At 41.7% G+C, this 16,816-nt stretch overlaps 2 protein-coding genes and 1 long non-coding RNA gene across 13 annotated transcripts in view; 2 read left to right on the top strand and 1 right to left on the bottom strand.

Annotated features, from left to right (window-relative positions):
- The window catches only part of USP28 (ubiquitin specific peptidase 28), a 60,062-nt gene extending 58,269 nt beyond the window's left edge, over positions 1-1,793 (top strand). For all 11 annotated transcript variants that reach the window (XM_037505296.2, XM_037505305.2, XM_054693109.1 and 8 more), the window contains one exon: positions 551-1,793. In XM_037505296.2, the coding sequence (XP_037361193.1) occupies positions 551-726 (176 nt within the window). In that variant the 3' untranslated portion in view covers positions 727-1,793. The remainder of the gene's footprint in view (positions 1-550) is intronic.
- Positions 1,794-6,838: 5,045 nt separating this feature from the next.
- On the top strand, positions 6,839-9,925 carry LOC129145462 (uncharacterized). Its single transcript, XR_008551025.1, has 3 exons — positions 6,839-6,871; positions 8,701-8,838; positions 9,662-9,925. It is a non-coding gene; the product is annotated as an uncharacterized LOC129145462 (long non-coding RNA).
- Positions 9,926-11,548: 1,623 nt separating this feature from the next.
- On the bottom strand, positions 11,549-12,238 carry CLDN25 (claudin 25). Its single transcript, XM_037504262.1, has one exon. It carries the CDS (start codon positions 12,236-12,238, stop codon positions 11,549-11,551), a length of 690 nt encoding a protein of 229 aa, XP_037360159.1.
- Between the last annotated feature and the right edge of the window lie 4,578 nt (positions 12,239-16,816).

Here is a 16,816-nt window from a genome sequence, read left to right as displayed (position 1 = left end):
TTATTTTTAGGTGAATTTGGTAGACTTAGAAAATTGGTTTATGAATACTCTTTGTTAGTTTCTCAATGATTTAAGGATTGTTTATTACAATGTTCAGGTTTACAATCTCTATTGGGAAATTTTATAATAATCACTAACCATAAATTTCTTTCAATTCAGTTTTTCTTTCGACCATGTGTGAGACATAGCTTTCCTTACTACCATATGCACACACTGATGTGTTTTAATCATTTGAAAGAAAGTAGCAACATTATATTTATGGTATAGGGTATAATATCCACTTTCTCAAGGGTTAGAAGGATGTTCCCATAATGAAGTAACTATGTAGTGTTATAAAGCAGTAGCCAAAACTTTGATATATGTGTCAATTAGATCCATGCTTCTGGCATAGCCTGTAGGAATCATCGTTTATGGTTAGTTGAGCAGCATAATGCTTTTGAGATTGGGTAACGGGTTATATGGAAGGCCTTCCTGTGTAGTTGTAAACTTACTCAGTTTTTACACCGAGATCTCTCTACTCTATGTGTAACCATCCATTTTCCCTCCACAGAAAATCTAAAGCTGTGCGTTGGGGAGTTTCTACCCAGACTTCTAGATCCTTCTGCAGAAATCATTGTCTTGAAGGAGCCTCCAACTATTCGACCCAATTCTCCCTATGACCTTTGTAGCCGATTTGCAGCTGTCATGGAGTCCATCCAGGGGGTTTCAACTGTGACTGTGAAATAAGCCCCACATGCTGAAGGCCCATTCTGGTCTTTGGTTGCCTGTCGGTTGCACAGAAGTCTGTTGTCACAGTGTTTACCTTGGGAAAGGGATTAGGTGGAAAAGTAAGATTCAGAGCCAGCCCCCAACTATGTCATGTGTGTAAAGAAGGATTAAAAATAAAATTGCACTTTTTTGGTACAGAATCATGAATCAGTTTTCACTGAAAAGGCAAGAACCAATGTATTGGATATTGAATTATGCCAGAAAACCTGCAATGCCTTGTGTACCTACCAGATTGCTTGGGCTTTTCTAAGCCTCTTACCACTTTTTAAAATTATCCTTCAGGCATAAATATTTTTGACAGCAGAATTGAAGGGTGATTCATCAGAACCTGAACCAGACGAACAGCTACTAGTTATTTTATCAAGTACAAATGACATTTAAAAATTGTTAACAGCAAGAGATGAGAAATAAAATCTAGCCTAGCCTGGCTCTTGATGAGATGACAAAATGGGTTGCTGATGAACCACCACCTTTTTACATGTGGGTAGAATAGAAGGTCATGTGGCAGTGAGATGCTGGAAATTCAAAAGAAAACTGCCTCTCCTTTCTTTCTTCTCTCTTTTATTTTCTATTTTAAAATAAACCAGAAAACCTCTCACTCAGTTCTGAGTGAAAGAAAGGAAAGTATTAAGGACTTTAGACAAAATGACATTATGAAACCTGCCTAAAGCTAACATTTTGATAGTTGTTACCCATTTAGGTAAAATTTTCTAGCAGCTAAAAATTGTCAATAACAGATGACTAAGGCAGCTGCTGGCCCAAAAGTACATTTTGATGCTATTCCCCTTTTTTGCTCTGAAAAAATAAGGGATGTGGGTTTGTAAAAAGAAAAAAAATCTTTATATATATGTATATGTAGAGAGAGATATTCCCCATTGAGCATTTTTAAAAGACTTCAGATTGGGTATTGTGTTTTAGCTAAATTTTCAGATTACTGAGGGTCTGGTGGGAGGGAAGAATACTTGATACAACTATGCAGATTTTATAAATGTGCAATAAAAGTATTTGTTTTACCTTTGGTGTGCAGTATGGCCTTTATTGAAATACAGATTTTTTTGTTTTCAAAATGATTGGACTCCACAAGCATCTGTCATGCTCCAGTTTTTCTTCTTAAAAAGAGAAAAGCAGATAAAGGGATTGAGAAGCTTGATGGGGATGAATAAGACCTGCAACAGACCTTTCTTTGGCAGCACCTAGTGGTGACTGAGATCTTTTCACCTTATTAGCTAGTTGCATTGCATGTAAATGTGTCCACTTTGTAATTTGGAAATTTAGAAGGACAAAATTTATTTTCATATTGCTGAACTTCCCAGTGTTTTGCTTAAATTAGTGGTAGGCCACCTTCTATAGACATGCAGAGGTGCTTTTGTGTTTTGAAGTTACTGCCGGGCCTCCCCTGTGGCGCAGCGGGTTGAGCGCAGCACTGTGAGGCTGTCCGCAGCCTCTGCAGCTCCTGTTCAATTCCCACCTGCCAGGGAGATGGCCACATGGCGCGGCAGACCTCTGCTGTTGTGCCTGCTGCTCCCCTCAGCAGTGTATTTCGGTCCTTCTGCCTGTTCTACTCCCTGCTCTGTCTTTGGTGGATTCTCTCATCCTCCCACGCCTCTGGCCTGAACCCCAGTGCTTGTATAAATAAATAAATCTTTTTTTTTTTTAATAATTTTTTTTAAATTTATTTATTTATACAAGCACTGGGTACAGTCAGAAGCGCGGGAGGGTGAGAGAATTCACCAGAGCCAGAGCGGGGAGCAGAGCAGGTAGAAGGACCGAAGTACACTGCTGAGGGGAGCAGCGGGCGGCAGGAGAGGTCTGCGCGCCATGCGGGACCCTCCTCCGGTGGCCGGGGAGCAACCGGGGATCGAACCGGCGCTGCAGACTCTGCGGGCAGTTTCGCAACCCAGCGCTCAACTGCTGCGCCACCGGGGAGGCCCTAAATAAATAAATCTTAAGAAAAAAAAAGTTACTGCCAAGATTTGTTTCAGGGGAAATTGATCCATTTTCACACCCATTGATTAAAATTCTAAGCACCAGCATTTGCCTCTATTTTAAATCCTTGTCATTATTGAATACTGTGCACAGTTATATTGTTTCACTTACTGTAACAACCCTGGGACAATGGGGACTGTGGTCATAGAGGCTGTGACTGGTTGGGCCAGGACACTACCACTTGATGTGTCTCACTTCATAACCTGTGCTTTTTGGTTGCTCAGTCATCATAGGCCTTTCCACTTTAGTTATTTCCTAGTCAGTGATTAAGAATCTAGTTGGTCAAGAAAGGAACAGAAGGACATCTGTAGTATGTGGTGGTGAGTAGTTTGTGTCAATTGGATCCACCCAAACCACCAGGGCAAATGCCAAGAAGTAATTTCTTTTTCCTCACTTTAGCTGGCTGCCTTAGCTATAGCCTGATTGCTTATGGGGACCACAAACTGATTTTTAAGCATGACTTTTACATGTTTGAGGATTGTCATTCTTGACAATGAGGATGAGGAGAAGGGGTTGGAAACCTAGGTAATCCTTAATCTAAAGTGATAACCAGGGCTTGGTCTGGCTCCTTGACCTCGGCATAAATTCCCTTGAGACTGGATTTAGACTTTCCTTGCTTAACTACAGTGCAATCCTCTTCTGTTTGGATTTGCTAACTCCTTTAAGAACCATGAGGCAGGGCCTCACCTGGTGGCGCAGCGGTTGAGCACTGGGCTGAGAAGCTACCGGCAGCTTCTGCAGCGCCAGTTGGATCCCCGGCCGCAGGCGAGGGTCCCACATAGCGCGCAGGCCTCTGCTGCCGCGCCCACTGCTCGGCTTAGCAGCATATTTCATCAGTCTGCCTGTTCTGTTCCCTGCTCTGCTCTGGTGAATTCTCTCACCCTCCCGCACTTCTGACTGTACCCATTGCTTAAATAAATAAATACATCTCTAAAAAAAAAAAAAAAAAAGAACCATGAGGCATATAAACTCAGTTTTACCTTACGCACTTCCAAGAAAGATGTGCAAAGTGGATACATAGTACAGTTTAAATAAGGAGTGAACAAGAGGCAGACTGAAGGTCTGGGAAATAGCGGGGATGGTATAGAAAGGGGAAGTAACTATAGCTGTAGTTTATTATTTTCATTGCCCAGTTTTTGTATCTTATTGTGAATATATCTTATGTGAACATATAGGAATATATCTTAAGGCTTATTCTACTGTCGATTGCGGTGTTTTCACTTTGGGGTCATTATGCATAATGTTATCAAGAATATTCATGTACATGTCTTTAGATGCAAATACAAATTCATTTCTTTTGGTATGTCACTGGACTGGAATTACTAGGCTATTAGGTATTACCAAACAGTTTTCCAAAGCAGTTATACCAATTTAAGCTTGCACTAGCAATTTATAAGAATTCTAGTTCAACATTTGGTTTCTTCAGTCTTTTTAATTTTAACCATCCTGGTAAATCTATGATGATAACTCATCCTTCTAACTTGCACTTTTCTGCACACTAATGATACTGATTTATGTACTTACTGGCCTTTGGCTGCTCTCTTTTGTGAAGTACCTATTTGTTTGAGGCTTTTGCCTATTTTTTGTTGAATTTATTGTCTTTTTTAAACTGATTTATAGTTTTTAAATTTTTATAGTTTTTAAAGTAGTTACGGAATTTTTTGTTGGTTATATGCATTGCATTTGTTGCCCTACTCTGTCTTCTCATTCTTGATGTCTTTTATGAAAATGTTTTTAATATTAAGGTGCAATTTATCAGACTTTCTTTCTTTCATGGTTAGTGTTTACTGTGTCCTAATGAGGAAACTACTACCCAAGGTCATGAAAATGTTTTCCTGTGTTAACTCCAGAAGTTTTACCTTTCACATTTAACTGATTGACTCAGTTGAAAACTTTGTCCTTTTTCCCATACTATATACGTTTGTCATAAATCAGATGTCTACATAGGAGTCCTATTTCTGAAGTTTTTTGTTTTGTTTTGTTTTGTTTTTTAAGATTTATTTATTTATTTATACAAGCACTGGGTACAGTCAGAAGCGCGGGAGGGTGAGAGAATTCACCAGAGCCAGAGCAGGGAGCAGAGCAGGCAGAAGGACCAAAGTACACTGCTGAGAGGAGCAGTGGGCAGCAGGAGAGGTCTGCGGCGCCATGTGGGACTCTCCTCCGGTGGCCGGGGAGCAGCCAGGGATCGAACCGTCACCGCGGAGGCTGCGGGCAGCTTCGGAACCCAGCGCTCAACTGCTGCGCAACCGGGGAGGCCCATGAAGTCTTCAGATATTGGTCTGATACCAGTATCACACTGTCAAATAGCTTAGCTTTGTGTTAATTTCCAATATAATGTCCACTTTTAAACTTCTTTAAGATCATCTTTGCTATTTTTGATCTTTTGTGTTTCCATATAAATTTCAGAATCAGTTGTCAGTTCACCCATTGCAAACACAAGTCTCCAATGCATACCAAAGGTAGCCTCCCCAAATTAGCATTTTGATTTTGGTGTAAGGACAGAATCCCCAGTGATGGCCTAGGACTAGTTTGATCATTGACTAGGTCATCTTGACCATCCCTGCCTAAGGGATAGCCAGATATCATTCGTAAGTTTTTTTTTTTTTTTAAATGATATTCTTTTTTTTTTTTTTTTTAAGATTTATTTATTTATACAAGCACTGGGTACAGTCAGAAGCGTGGGAGGTTGAGAGAACTCACCAGAGCCAGAGCGGGGAGCAGAGCAGGCAGAAGGACCGAAGTACACTGCTGAGGGGAGCAGCGGGCGGCAGGAGAGGTCTGCACACCATGCGGGACCCTCCTCCGGTGGCCGGGGAGCAGCCGGGGATCGAACCAGCGCTGCAGAGGCTGCGGCCAACCTCGCAACCCTGCACTCAACCGCTGCGCCACCGGGGAGGCCCTCATTCGTAAGTTTAATAGTTCTATAGTGTTCGTGAATGGAATCTGACACATCTGAATTCAAATATCAGCTGAACCTGTTATCCTGGTCTATAAAATAGGAAATACCTTGCAATTATATTTTAAGAATTAAAGGAGACAGTAAATGTAGTAATTATAGTATAGAGTCAAGGTACAATTCTCATGGGGAAATTTGTCATAAATCAAGAACTGAAGCATTTCCCTAGCTTGGGGAGGGCCCACAGGTGAATATGAAATATTTGGGGTATATTATAGATTCCCAGAGCAGGATGGGTCTCTGGCATCTGAACAGAAAACAGAAATGTTGAAGGCTTCAGGGCTTACATTAGATAGAAGAATTATAGTATCTCCTATCTGATTCTTTCCTGCTTAGATATATTTCTTTAGTAAATTTATTGACTTTCCTGAACTTAATAGGGTTCTATGACTCAATAGTTCTCTGTCTCTCCTGCTTCCTTACGAAGTGAACTTTTGGATCTCCTTTCTCTGCCCCTTGACAGCATCTCAGGAAGATCTCATAGCTTTATTGTCATGTTTGAGCATTTAGACAATGATTTTCATGTTTTGTAGAGTCTGGACAATCTAGATAAAAAATTTACTGATTCATTGGCTTTGGTGTTTCTCCCATCACCTTAGTTTAGACCTCAGCCTGAAGTTCAGGGGCCAGCAGTAAGGAAGGACCAAAGAATGTGCTGGTACACTCCCTGCTCCATTTCCTCCTCACCCCCAACTTCTGGCTCCCCTCAAGCCTGCGGGAAGAGAGTTTAGGAGTAGAAGGTCAAGGATGTTGTTTGCTTTTTAAGAAAGCAGTTTTCATAGTACTTGCACTCTTAAGTTCTCAAATGTCCTTTGTGATGGCAGGAATCAAATTATTATCTATTGTTTGGGGTCAAATGTGTGTTCTTCAAAGAACCCTGTAGAAAACCTCTGCAAGGCCCCTGATGGGGTATTTGGACCCTCTGGCTGTAGCTCTTACTGTCCCACTCAGCTCCTGCTTTAGTAATTCACACCTTCCAGCAGTGCTCTGGGACAGTGTTACCTGGACTGCCTTTGCCAACATCCATTGGACTGTGGAAAGCTGACCATCCTGCTGCAGTAAGAGGCAGAGGGGCAGGTGATGCCACCACACCCACTCCAGCCAGCCTCCTGCAAAGTGGTCATGGTTAGGCACCAGCTCTGTGCCTCCATCATGCAGGTCAGTTCTTTCCAAGAATTTTGGGGGGCAGGCACCATTCTGATGGCAGTAGAAGTGGACCTGCAGTTTCTTTCCTTATTTTTTTAAAGAAAGTCTTTTCTTAAATATTTTATTTATGCATACAAGAGCTGGGGTGTAGGCCAGACGTGGGGGAGGGGTGAAAAGATTCACCAGAGAGAGAGTGGGGAGCAGAACAGGTGGATCTACTGACATACACTGCTGAGGAGCAGCAGGAGAGACAGGAGAGGTCTGCTGCACCATGTGGGTCAGCTCCCTGGCTGGGGATCGAACTTATGCTGCAGTGGCTGCTGATAGCTTCATAGTGCTGAGACTAAACCCCTTGCGCCACCAGGGAGGTCCTGGTGCAGTTTCTGCAGCTCAGCACCTCAGCATAAATAGGATGTGTGTTTAGATGCTGGTCTTCCCTCTTGGGGACAACTGCCATGTAGGAGTAATTCTCATAAGGTCCATCTCCACCCCATTCCTCATGGGAAAGTGTAGAGAATATCACATTACTCAAAACTGTTTTGAATTTCATTCCAGAATTCTCCCTAATGAATTTGCATAAGCTTTCATTTGGGTTGGTGGATATGAAGACAAGTTTGACCACTACTTAAGCAACAATATGTTGAGATTCTCGCTTTAAAATATAGGGCACAGAGCACCCACAGGACTTGGCTCTGAAGATTTAGTCATAATTCTGGACAACAAAGCAGTCCATTGAACATACTAAAAATTTGGATGAGGTAGCAATGACAGTGATGGGCTACTATCTTTTTAATTGAAGTAACATTGGTTTATAAAACTAAAAATGATTTAGAGGTATAGAATCACACCCTTCAGGTGTATGTTACCACACCACACCTTCCTCCAAGACACTCATAGTCCTCCACCATAGTCCATTGTGCCCTTCCACACTTTGTTCTGCCCTCCTTCCTGCTCTGGTAGCCTCAATTTGAAAGAAAATGACTGACTTTAAAGAGATAACCTCATCAGTTGGTAGAGTAGATGGTAAACTGTAGCTTCTTTTAGTCCCTATTATTGATAGATGCCAGTGATTGCAAACATTTCCCTAACTCTGAGTTTCTTCTTGTCCCAACCCTGCTGCTCTCTCCTGCCCATCTCTGCCCATGTCCATGAAACCATTTCTCACTCCCATCCCCAAATGTGGGACCCCAAGTTGGGATCCCTTAAGAATTTCCCCCTAGATCTGTTCTCAGAGGCTCAGAAGGATAACAAATGTGTATTTTAATAAGTACCTTCTGGAATGCCTTTTCTGCTAATAGTGAAATTTTCTAACCCAAAAGACTGGTGGAGAAAATGACACTGAGGCTTCTCCAATTCTAGCTCTATCAACTCCATGGGTCCCTAAGGCAATGTCTTACACATAATCAAGGCCACTGGCCTGAATACTGACTGATGTCCTTTCCTGCTTCTAACACACCTTACCACACATCTCTCCATGTGTAATCACATTAAGTTTTTTAAATGCTAAAATAATTTTCCACACATCTATATGAAAAAAAGGCTGAGTTGAAGCTAAGATTCAGTTAGTTCTATTTTTAGTATTTCCACATGCAAAGCACGTAGGAAGAAATGGTGGCAGTTTTAGATGAAAAGCATTTTTTCCCTCATACTTTCTCAAAAAGTGGATTCCTACCAGAATACAGGTGACAATCCCTTCTGGGGATGACATTCTGTGGGTTACTTAGGAATCAATCAACTGTCCCACCTCACTGCCACTTTTTAAAAAAAATACCTTTGTGACCTTTATAAGAAGAGTCAGGGAATACTTAACACATCTTTAGTTTGCATCCATATCTTTGCAGAGGAAGGCATGATCACATGCCGATGAAAAACATAAGCACCTGCAAATGTGGGATTGTGAGAACTGCAGGCCACCAGCAGGAGCAGGTGGCCAGCCTGGAAACAAAGACCCTGTTTAGAACTCAACAAAGGCCCAAAGGGTAAGGTTGTTCTTTGTACATCATTGTTTTTTCCTTCTGCTTCAGTGCTAGTTTTTCCCTTAGTCTGGTGTGTTGTCCTGGCAACACATCCCATGAAGCCAGAGGTTGGGTTGAGGAAAGTTTGCCTCTCATCCAAACCCTGACTTTAAGCCCTGACTAGCTAACTGCTCATCATGGGCACGCTGCCTCTTTTCTCTATACCTCGATTTCCTCATTAGCAAAACAAATAATACCTGCTATCCCAACCTCAAAAAAATAATTTCAAAATATGTTAAGTAAAGCTACGAAGATATGTGAAAGTGCTTTAACCCCGGTAGGGAAGCCACAGGGGCTGGGTGTTAGAGGAGGTGTTGCTACTCTGGCTTTGCTGTAGGCCTGAGAACACAATCCACTATCTGACCTATGGCCCCTTCAACATCTGACCCCTCAAGTTCAAGTTCATTTCCCAACCTACTGTATACATTTTTTTTCTATCTACAATAGCCATCTATTCTTTAGCCTTCAATCAGTTATCACTTAGCATTTAGCCAGTCACCCATCTGTGAGTCCCTGATTTGATTAAATTCCTCTTACTATAAGAACCTAAGACTTTTCTGAATATATAAAGTTTGCTAGAGAAACAATTTCTGGCTTATTGAGGGATTTCACATTAATATTTGTCTCCCCTATTTGTCTGTATAAGAGGTAGAGATAAAGTTTGTCTTACATACAGTCTTATTCCTTGGTCCCATTACAGTGCCTAGCACATGGTAGGTGCTCCATAAATATTTGTGAAATGAATAAATGAATGATTGGGTAGATGAGTGATGATTCTTTCTTATAGGTACTGTGTGGCAGGCTAACTCTTGGATGCTTGTGCCTCACCCCTGATTGAATCTTGGCTTCAGAATCTTTGATGCTTCATTGAGAAGGCATAACGGATAAAATGGACATTAGAACCTGGAAGGACCAGAACAGAACTTTTATGCAAACTGTTCCTTTTTACTGAGAAATTTATTTGCCTAATTTGGATTTGTGTATATACACAAAAGGACATATATAAAAGGGAAAATAGCTTTCTGGAGAAACTGACTGCTAGAGAATTCTACTCTGGGCCACAAGGTAAAAGTTGCACCTGAGCAGACTTTTTTTTCTTTTCTTTTAAGATTTATTTATTTACTCATACAAGAACTGGGGTGTGGGCCAGAGATGCAGGGGTGAGAGGACTCACCAGAGACAGAGTGGGGAACAGAACAGGCAGATCTACTGAAACACACTGCTGAGGGAAGCAGGGGGTGAGACAGGAGAGGTCTGCTGTGCCCTGTGGGTGATCTCCCTGGCCAGAGATGGAACTCATGCTGCAGTGGCTGGTGACAGTTTGACAGCGCTGACTTTAACCCCTGTGCCACCAGGGAGGCCCTAAGCAGATGTATTTCATCAGAAAAATGCTATTTTTCAAGGACAGGATTGGCCTGGGGTATGCTGGCAAAGTTATTATTCTTGTGTTACTATGTGTGAGTTCTTGCTTGAGTATCTCAAGGTGCCAGGCTCATGCCATGCTGTTTTATCATAGTCAAGAGGTATCCTGGGGCTCCCAGCACAAACAGAGCAGCCTCAGAGCTGAATAGCACCAGCGTGGGGAACGGGGGAGGTGTCTGCCCTACTCTGCAAGCAACCCAGCATGCTCCAAAACTGCAGAAGTGACCTGTTTGGGGAACTTGGGTGTTGACCCCTTTAGGAGTTCTGTGGAAATTGTCAGTAGGGTCAAAGGGGATACTTTTCAACCCATTAAGGGAGTGGGGGGACAGATGGTCACTGCAGAGGGACTGCACCTGACAGCCAGGTGGATGAGCTAGCACAGGCTCCCCCTGAGGACTGGCAGAGGTGAAATGCCCTGAAATACCTGGGGTGTGCTAGATAGTCAGAAAGGGAGCAGGAGAGTCGGGTGGGTCATTGCTATCAAAGGGACTTTATTTGTAGTCACAGCCTGAGTAAGCCTGCTGATATCTGGGTTAAAAATGAAGGGATTTATAATGTGATTTTCATATGATAAATGACATTTCTGAGAAGTCACTCATTCTCTATCTGTATATGCTCACACTGGGCAGTTTTTGGACACAGTCATGCTGGAGTAACCATTTTGTCCCAGTTTTCTCAGGACTTCCCCCTCATACTTTCTTACTTCATGCTGGGAAGACCACACAGAGACTCTTAACATAGCAAAAACAATAATGTTTTCCCTTTAGAATATTCAGAATCTACAAAATAGCAAAGATATTTCACTAAGTTCTCTTTCAAATTGTGCCCCTGAAGCTAAAAATGGACAAAAGAGAGTTCTCTGAGGCTGCTGTTCTCTATCTACCATCTATCTATGTATCTATCTTTATTGACTTCATACTTGATTTTCTATGATGAATACAGCTTTGTTCTATATTTCCTTAGTAATAAAAAAATTAATAATATAATATAAAAGGTTAAAAAACATTTATATAAATGAAGTCTCCAATCAGAAAATATGTTTGTTACAAACCGTGTCTTGAATTTTCGTTCTTAGATTAGGATCATAATATCACTAAGATAGTCAAATCCTTAACAATGGTACAGTGACAACCCCCCCCCCCAATAAACTCCCCATAAAGCCAAAAAAAAAAAAAAAAGCGATGAAAGGTAAGGAAGATAAAGGATTCTACTGACACTTCTTTATTCCAAAGATTCCTCAGCAGAAACTGTCCTAGATGACCTGGTTCTTCGCTCTTGGTGTTAGACAGAAGGATCCGTTGAATTCCTCTGCTGGAACACAGGACGGTGGGGTTGTAGGGCTAGCCATCCAGGGAGAGGGCACATCTTCTTCCCCCAGGCAAATTGAGAAGATGAGAATTAATCCACCAAGGGCCAGGAAAATACCAGCTGCCCAGCCCAAGTAAAGGGCATCTCCAAATTCCCACCGAGGCACAATCTCAGGAATGCTGTCATCCCAGAAGTCTTGGATTGTGGCATGGGCCACCCAGGAAACTGGAAAGAGGGTCATGGCTGATGCTGATGTCTCCAATGTTCCCCCAAGAAGGCAAAGTCGCCTCTTAAGTACCCATCTGATTCTGCGAAACTGGAAGCATTCGGACCCAAGCCCAGAAAGCAGAAGCCCCAAAAGTCCCAGCCCATGGGAGGTCACCATGAGGATGCGGGATACCTGGAGCTCCTGGGGCAAAGATAAGAAGGAATCAAAGGCCTTGCACACAGTGGCAACTTCCTCCTGATTCACACAGACCTCCCAAAGTCCCATGCCCCAGGTCTCCATCTCGTTCAGTTCCAGATTGAGAGTCTTCCACTGTGGCAGGATGGTGGTGACACATGAACAGACCCAGCCGAGGAGGGAGAGGAGCAGGCCCCCCAGCTGGGCTTGTCCACGGAAACTCCAAGCCATGCTTGTGCCTACCACAGAGGCAGAAAGAAGAGCAGAAAGGGTGGCTTCTGGCTGGTGAGGGGGGAGTACTTTGGGGGAAGCTTGGGGGGAAGGTCTTTCACATTTGGAAGGGTTTTTGTCGCTGCTTTTTAGGCAGCAGCTGTCACAGGTGTTAGGAACTTGGCAGTGTGTGGTTTAAGAGGGTGTGCCCAATAGTGGATGTGGGTGTGGATTCTGGGGGAGGGTCCCATGAGAGGTGAAAAAAATAAAAGCCAGATGGTAAGTCTTTAATGTGTATTTGATGAATCAATTCATAAATTGAAAGTAATAATCAGTGCCTCATTGGTGGCACAAAGAGTTAAGCGTCAGCACTATGACACTATCTGCAGCCACTGCAGCAGGAGTTTGATCCCCCACCCAAGGAGATACCCACATGGCATGGCAGACCTCTCCTGTCTCACCCACTGCTCCCCTCAGCAGTGTATTTCAGTAGATCTGCCTGTTCCGCTCCCCACTCTGTCTCTTGTGAATCCTCTCACCTGCCCCCCACCGCACCTCTGGCCTGTACCCCAGCTCTTGTATGCATAAATAAATAAACTTAAAAAAAAAGAAAGTTATATTCAGGCCCCAGTTCTGAGAGGACAAGACTGATGTTCTGGGAACAAACACTGATGTATTATTTCTCATAGGACAGCAAGACTTCGTGTTTCATACTTTTAAATATACGATACATCTATTTCTTCTTTTTTTTTTTATATTGAGGTAACATTGGATTACAGCACTGTATATGATTCAGGGGAAAAGGGTTACACCTCCTCAGATGTAGATCACCACATCACAGCCACCACCAGAGCACCCACATCCGTTTATCATATACCGCTGGGCCCCGCCACTTTATTCCCACTCCCATCCCCTCCCTCCAATAGCCTCAATTGTGCAGTCATAATCTTAGGTTTTGTTTTGTCTTACTTTTGTCAGCTCCTTCGCTCAGTTACTCTATATTCCACATATGAATGAAATAATCTTGTACTTGTCTTTTGGTACCTGGCTTATTTCACTAAACGTTCCCTCCAGTTCCATACATGTTCAAATGGCAAGAGTTCAGTTTTTTTTTTTTTTTTAAGATTTATTATTCATGCATACGAGAACCGGGGTACAGGCCAGATGTGCGAGAGGGTGAGAGGATTCACCAGAGAAAGTGGGGAGCAGAACAGGCAGATCTACTGAAATGCACTGCTGAGGGGAGCAGCGGGCAAGACAGGAGAGGTCTCACGGCACGTGGGACTCTCCCTGGCCAGCTGGGAATTGAACCCGCGCTGCAGAGGCTGCGGACAGCTTCACAGCGCTGCTCTCAACCGCCTGCGCCACCAGGGAGGCACAAGAGTTCAGTTTTTTTGATAGCTGAATAGTATTCCCTAGTGTGTATGTACCACATCTTCTTAATCCCCTCATCAGTTGTTGGGCACTTAGGTTGTTTCTGTAACTTGGCTATTCTAAATAGTGTTGCAGAGAACACAGGAGTGCATGTAACCCTTTGAATTAATATTTTTGCATTCTTTTAATAAATACCAATTAATGGAATTAGTGGATCATCTGGTGGATATATTTTTAATATTTTGAGAAACCTCATTATTTTTCATAGGGGCTAGACCTGTCTACTTTCCCACCAACAGTATAAGAGGGTGATCTATTTTCATTTTTCTGCATGTGGCTGAACAGTTTTCCCAACACCATTTGTTGAAGAGACTTTCCTTTCTCCATTGTGTACTCTTGACTCCTTTGTTGTAGATTAACTGTTCATATAGATGTGGGTTTATTTCTAGGCTTTCAATTCTATTTCATTGATCAGTGTGTCTGTTTTTCATTCCAATACCATACTGTTTTAATGACCTTGTAATATAGTTTGAAGTCTAGGAGCATTAAACCTCCATTCCTCTTCTTTCTTGTCAAAATGCTTTGCCTATTCAGGTCTTTTGTGATTCCATATAAATTTCAGTAATGTTTTCTCTACTTCTTTAAAGAATTCCATTGGAATTTTGATAGGGATTTCACTGAATCTCTAAGTTATTTTGGGTAATATGGACATTTTGACTATGCTAATTTTTCCAGTTCGTGAAACAACACACATACTTTGACCCAGTATCCTACCCCCAACAATTTACCCTAATTTATCATCAATATATCCAAAATTTTATGAAAATGTCCATTGACATATTGTTAATAATTATACAGTTTGGTTTTAGTAGGCTGCCATTTTACAGAGATATAGAATAAATTTAAATGATATGAAACTATTTTTGATACATTAAGTGAAAAGGTAGGTGAGCAAACAATATATAATAGTACACAATTTCACTTTCATAAAAAAGTGCATACAACTGTATCTATATATAATCATATACCACAAAATATTGACCATGGTTATTTTAGTGGTCTGATTGTAGATGGTTTTTACTTCTTTATTGTGCTTATTTATGTATTTTATAAATTTTACAAATTTATCATCTAGTATTTTTGTAAGCAGAGGATAATTGAAAACCCCCAACTCAAGGAACCTATCCAGACCCAGAACGTAGCAGGAGGGACACATTCCTTCTTCAAGTCTCCTAAGGTTGCTCAGGCAGCAGCTATAAATAGCTATAACTATAAATACTACCTTCCTTCCTATTTGTTGTTGCTTTCAAGAAGCAGGTACTGACAACAAAGTAAATAATTTGCATTTACGAAGTGTGGCTTAGAGCCAGACTTTTGACTAAATACTTTATCCTTATTTAATTTTCACATCATCACTATACCATGTACATTAAGTAACTTGTCAAGGTTCCCCCGATGGTAAGCAACAGATCCAACTCCTGAGTCAAGTAACTCTGTGATATTTCATATTCTTGTCTTCAGGCCCCAACAGTGCTTTTTCCAGCACTGCTCCTGTACTCTGATGGTGCTGCATTCTGGTGAAGGTTAATCTTGATGCAAATCAAGAAGAAAATGGGAATTCTTATACCGAGCATCAATGTTTGAACAACACATAGTCACCAGTTCATATTTTAATGTAATGCATACCCTGTGCTACGCTTCAAAGCAAAAGCAGAGTCTTGGGAAGCATTTGAGAAACATCTATCTTGACTTTATCTGAATAAGTTCTTTTTTTTTTAAGATTTGTTTATTTATACAAGAACCGGGGTACAGGCCAGACATGCGGGAAGGTGAGAGGATTCACCAGAGACAGAATGGGGAATAGAACAGGCAGATCTACTGAAATACACTGTTGAGGGGAGCAGCAGGTGAGACAGGAGAGGTCTGCTCACCATGTGGGTATCTCCACAGCCAGCGGGGATTGAACCAACACTACAGAGGCTGTCATAGCGCTGGCTCAACCGCCTGCACCACCAGGGAGGCCCCTGAATAAGTTCTTAACACTTAAGCAGCCTGATTAAATGGTTAGTGGTGACTGGTGGAGAGAGGCAAGCAGAATCATCTGGAATTCTCCTTTTTTCTTTCATGTTTTAGTATAAAATATTTTAACTGTATACAAAGGTAGATCAAATGAGACAAAGAAATCTCATGTGTCATTGCCTAGTTTCAAAAATTATCCACCAAATCAACCTTGTTTCATCCATACCCATACCCACCGCTCTCCACCTCTCCCCTCATACTATATTGAAACAAAAGAGATGTTCTTTGAAATTGTAGGCTTCTGCTGCTGCTTTTATAATAACCACATGTTCTAATCAACATTATGATAAAATATGATGCACTATAGCAATGTTGTCTACTTATACTACGTCCAACCAAATTTTGACATTTGGCTTCCTGAATATGTGTGTGTTGCCCACAAAAAGAGGAATCCTTGCTGCTTATTTCCTTGCTTTTTCTTCACAGCACTTTCTTGATAATTTGTGGAAATCTATGAGTCAGGAGACTTATGAATCACAAGTATGAATTATGAAGAAGGACAAGTTATGGAGAGAAAATAAGTCCCATTCCTTTAATTTTGTTTTATTTTGGCAGGTATCCATGTAGGCCTTCATGGATTGACTGTCTCTGTATAGCAAACCCACCTCATTCCTGATGTCCTATCTTCTCCTTCCTCAACCTATTTCTGGTTCTCCCTGTCTTTTCCTAGAATTTGATGAACAATTTTGAGCTTATTCACCGACCTCTCCGCCCAGGAGAGGCAAAGGTCCTACAGTTGTATTTGTGGATATGCACAGACCTGTTTTCTGGAGGAAAATCCCAGATATCAACCTCAAAGTTGCTCTTTCTTTTACTCTTACTTCACTTGAGAGATTGGGTGCGCCTCATCCAAAATTTTCTCTGCTCTTTGTACCTTCCTGGAAGCTTCAGGTCCAGTTTCTCCACAAGTGTTTTCTACATAATTTTGTATTCATTATTTCATTTTATTTGACTTACAGTGTATTCTTCCTCCCAACAGCTCTATAAGACTTAAGCTTCATAAAATCTAGATTCGTCCCTCATTTACTTCCAAAATAGTGATTATCACATTTTACCCGGGATCCACATATTTTTGATTCCCATACCTAGCACAGTGTTTGTAGTAATTGCTAATACAAATTTCCAGGAATTTCATCTGCAGGTCCT

Source organism: Talpa occidentalis, unplaced genomic scaffold (assembly GCF_014898055.3).
Source record: "Talpa occidentalis isolate TD23 unplaced genomic scaffold, MPIMG_talOcc4v2.1 talOcc4.12, whole genome shotgun sequence".
Taxonomy (NCBI): Eukaryota; Metazoa; Chordata; class Mammalia; order Eulipotyphla; family Talpidae; genus Talpa; species Talpa occidentalis.
This window is presented reverse-complemented; position numbering and strand designations above follow the sequence as displayed.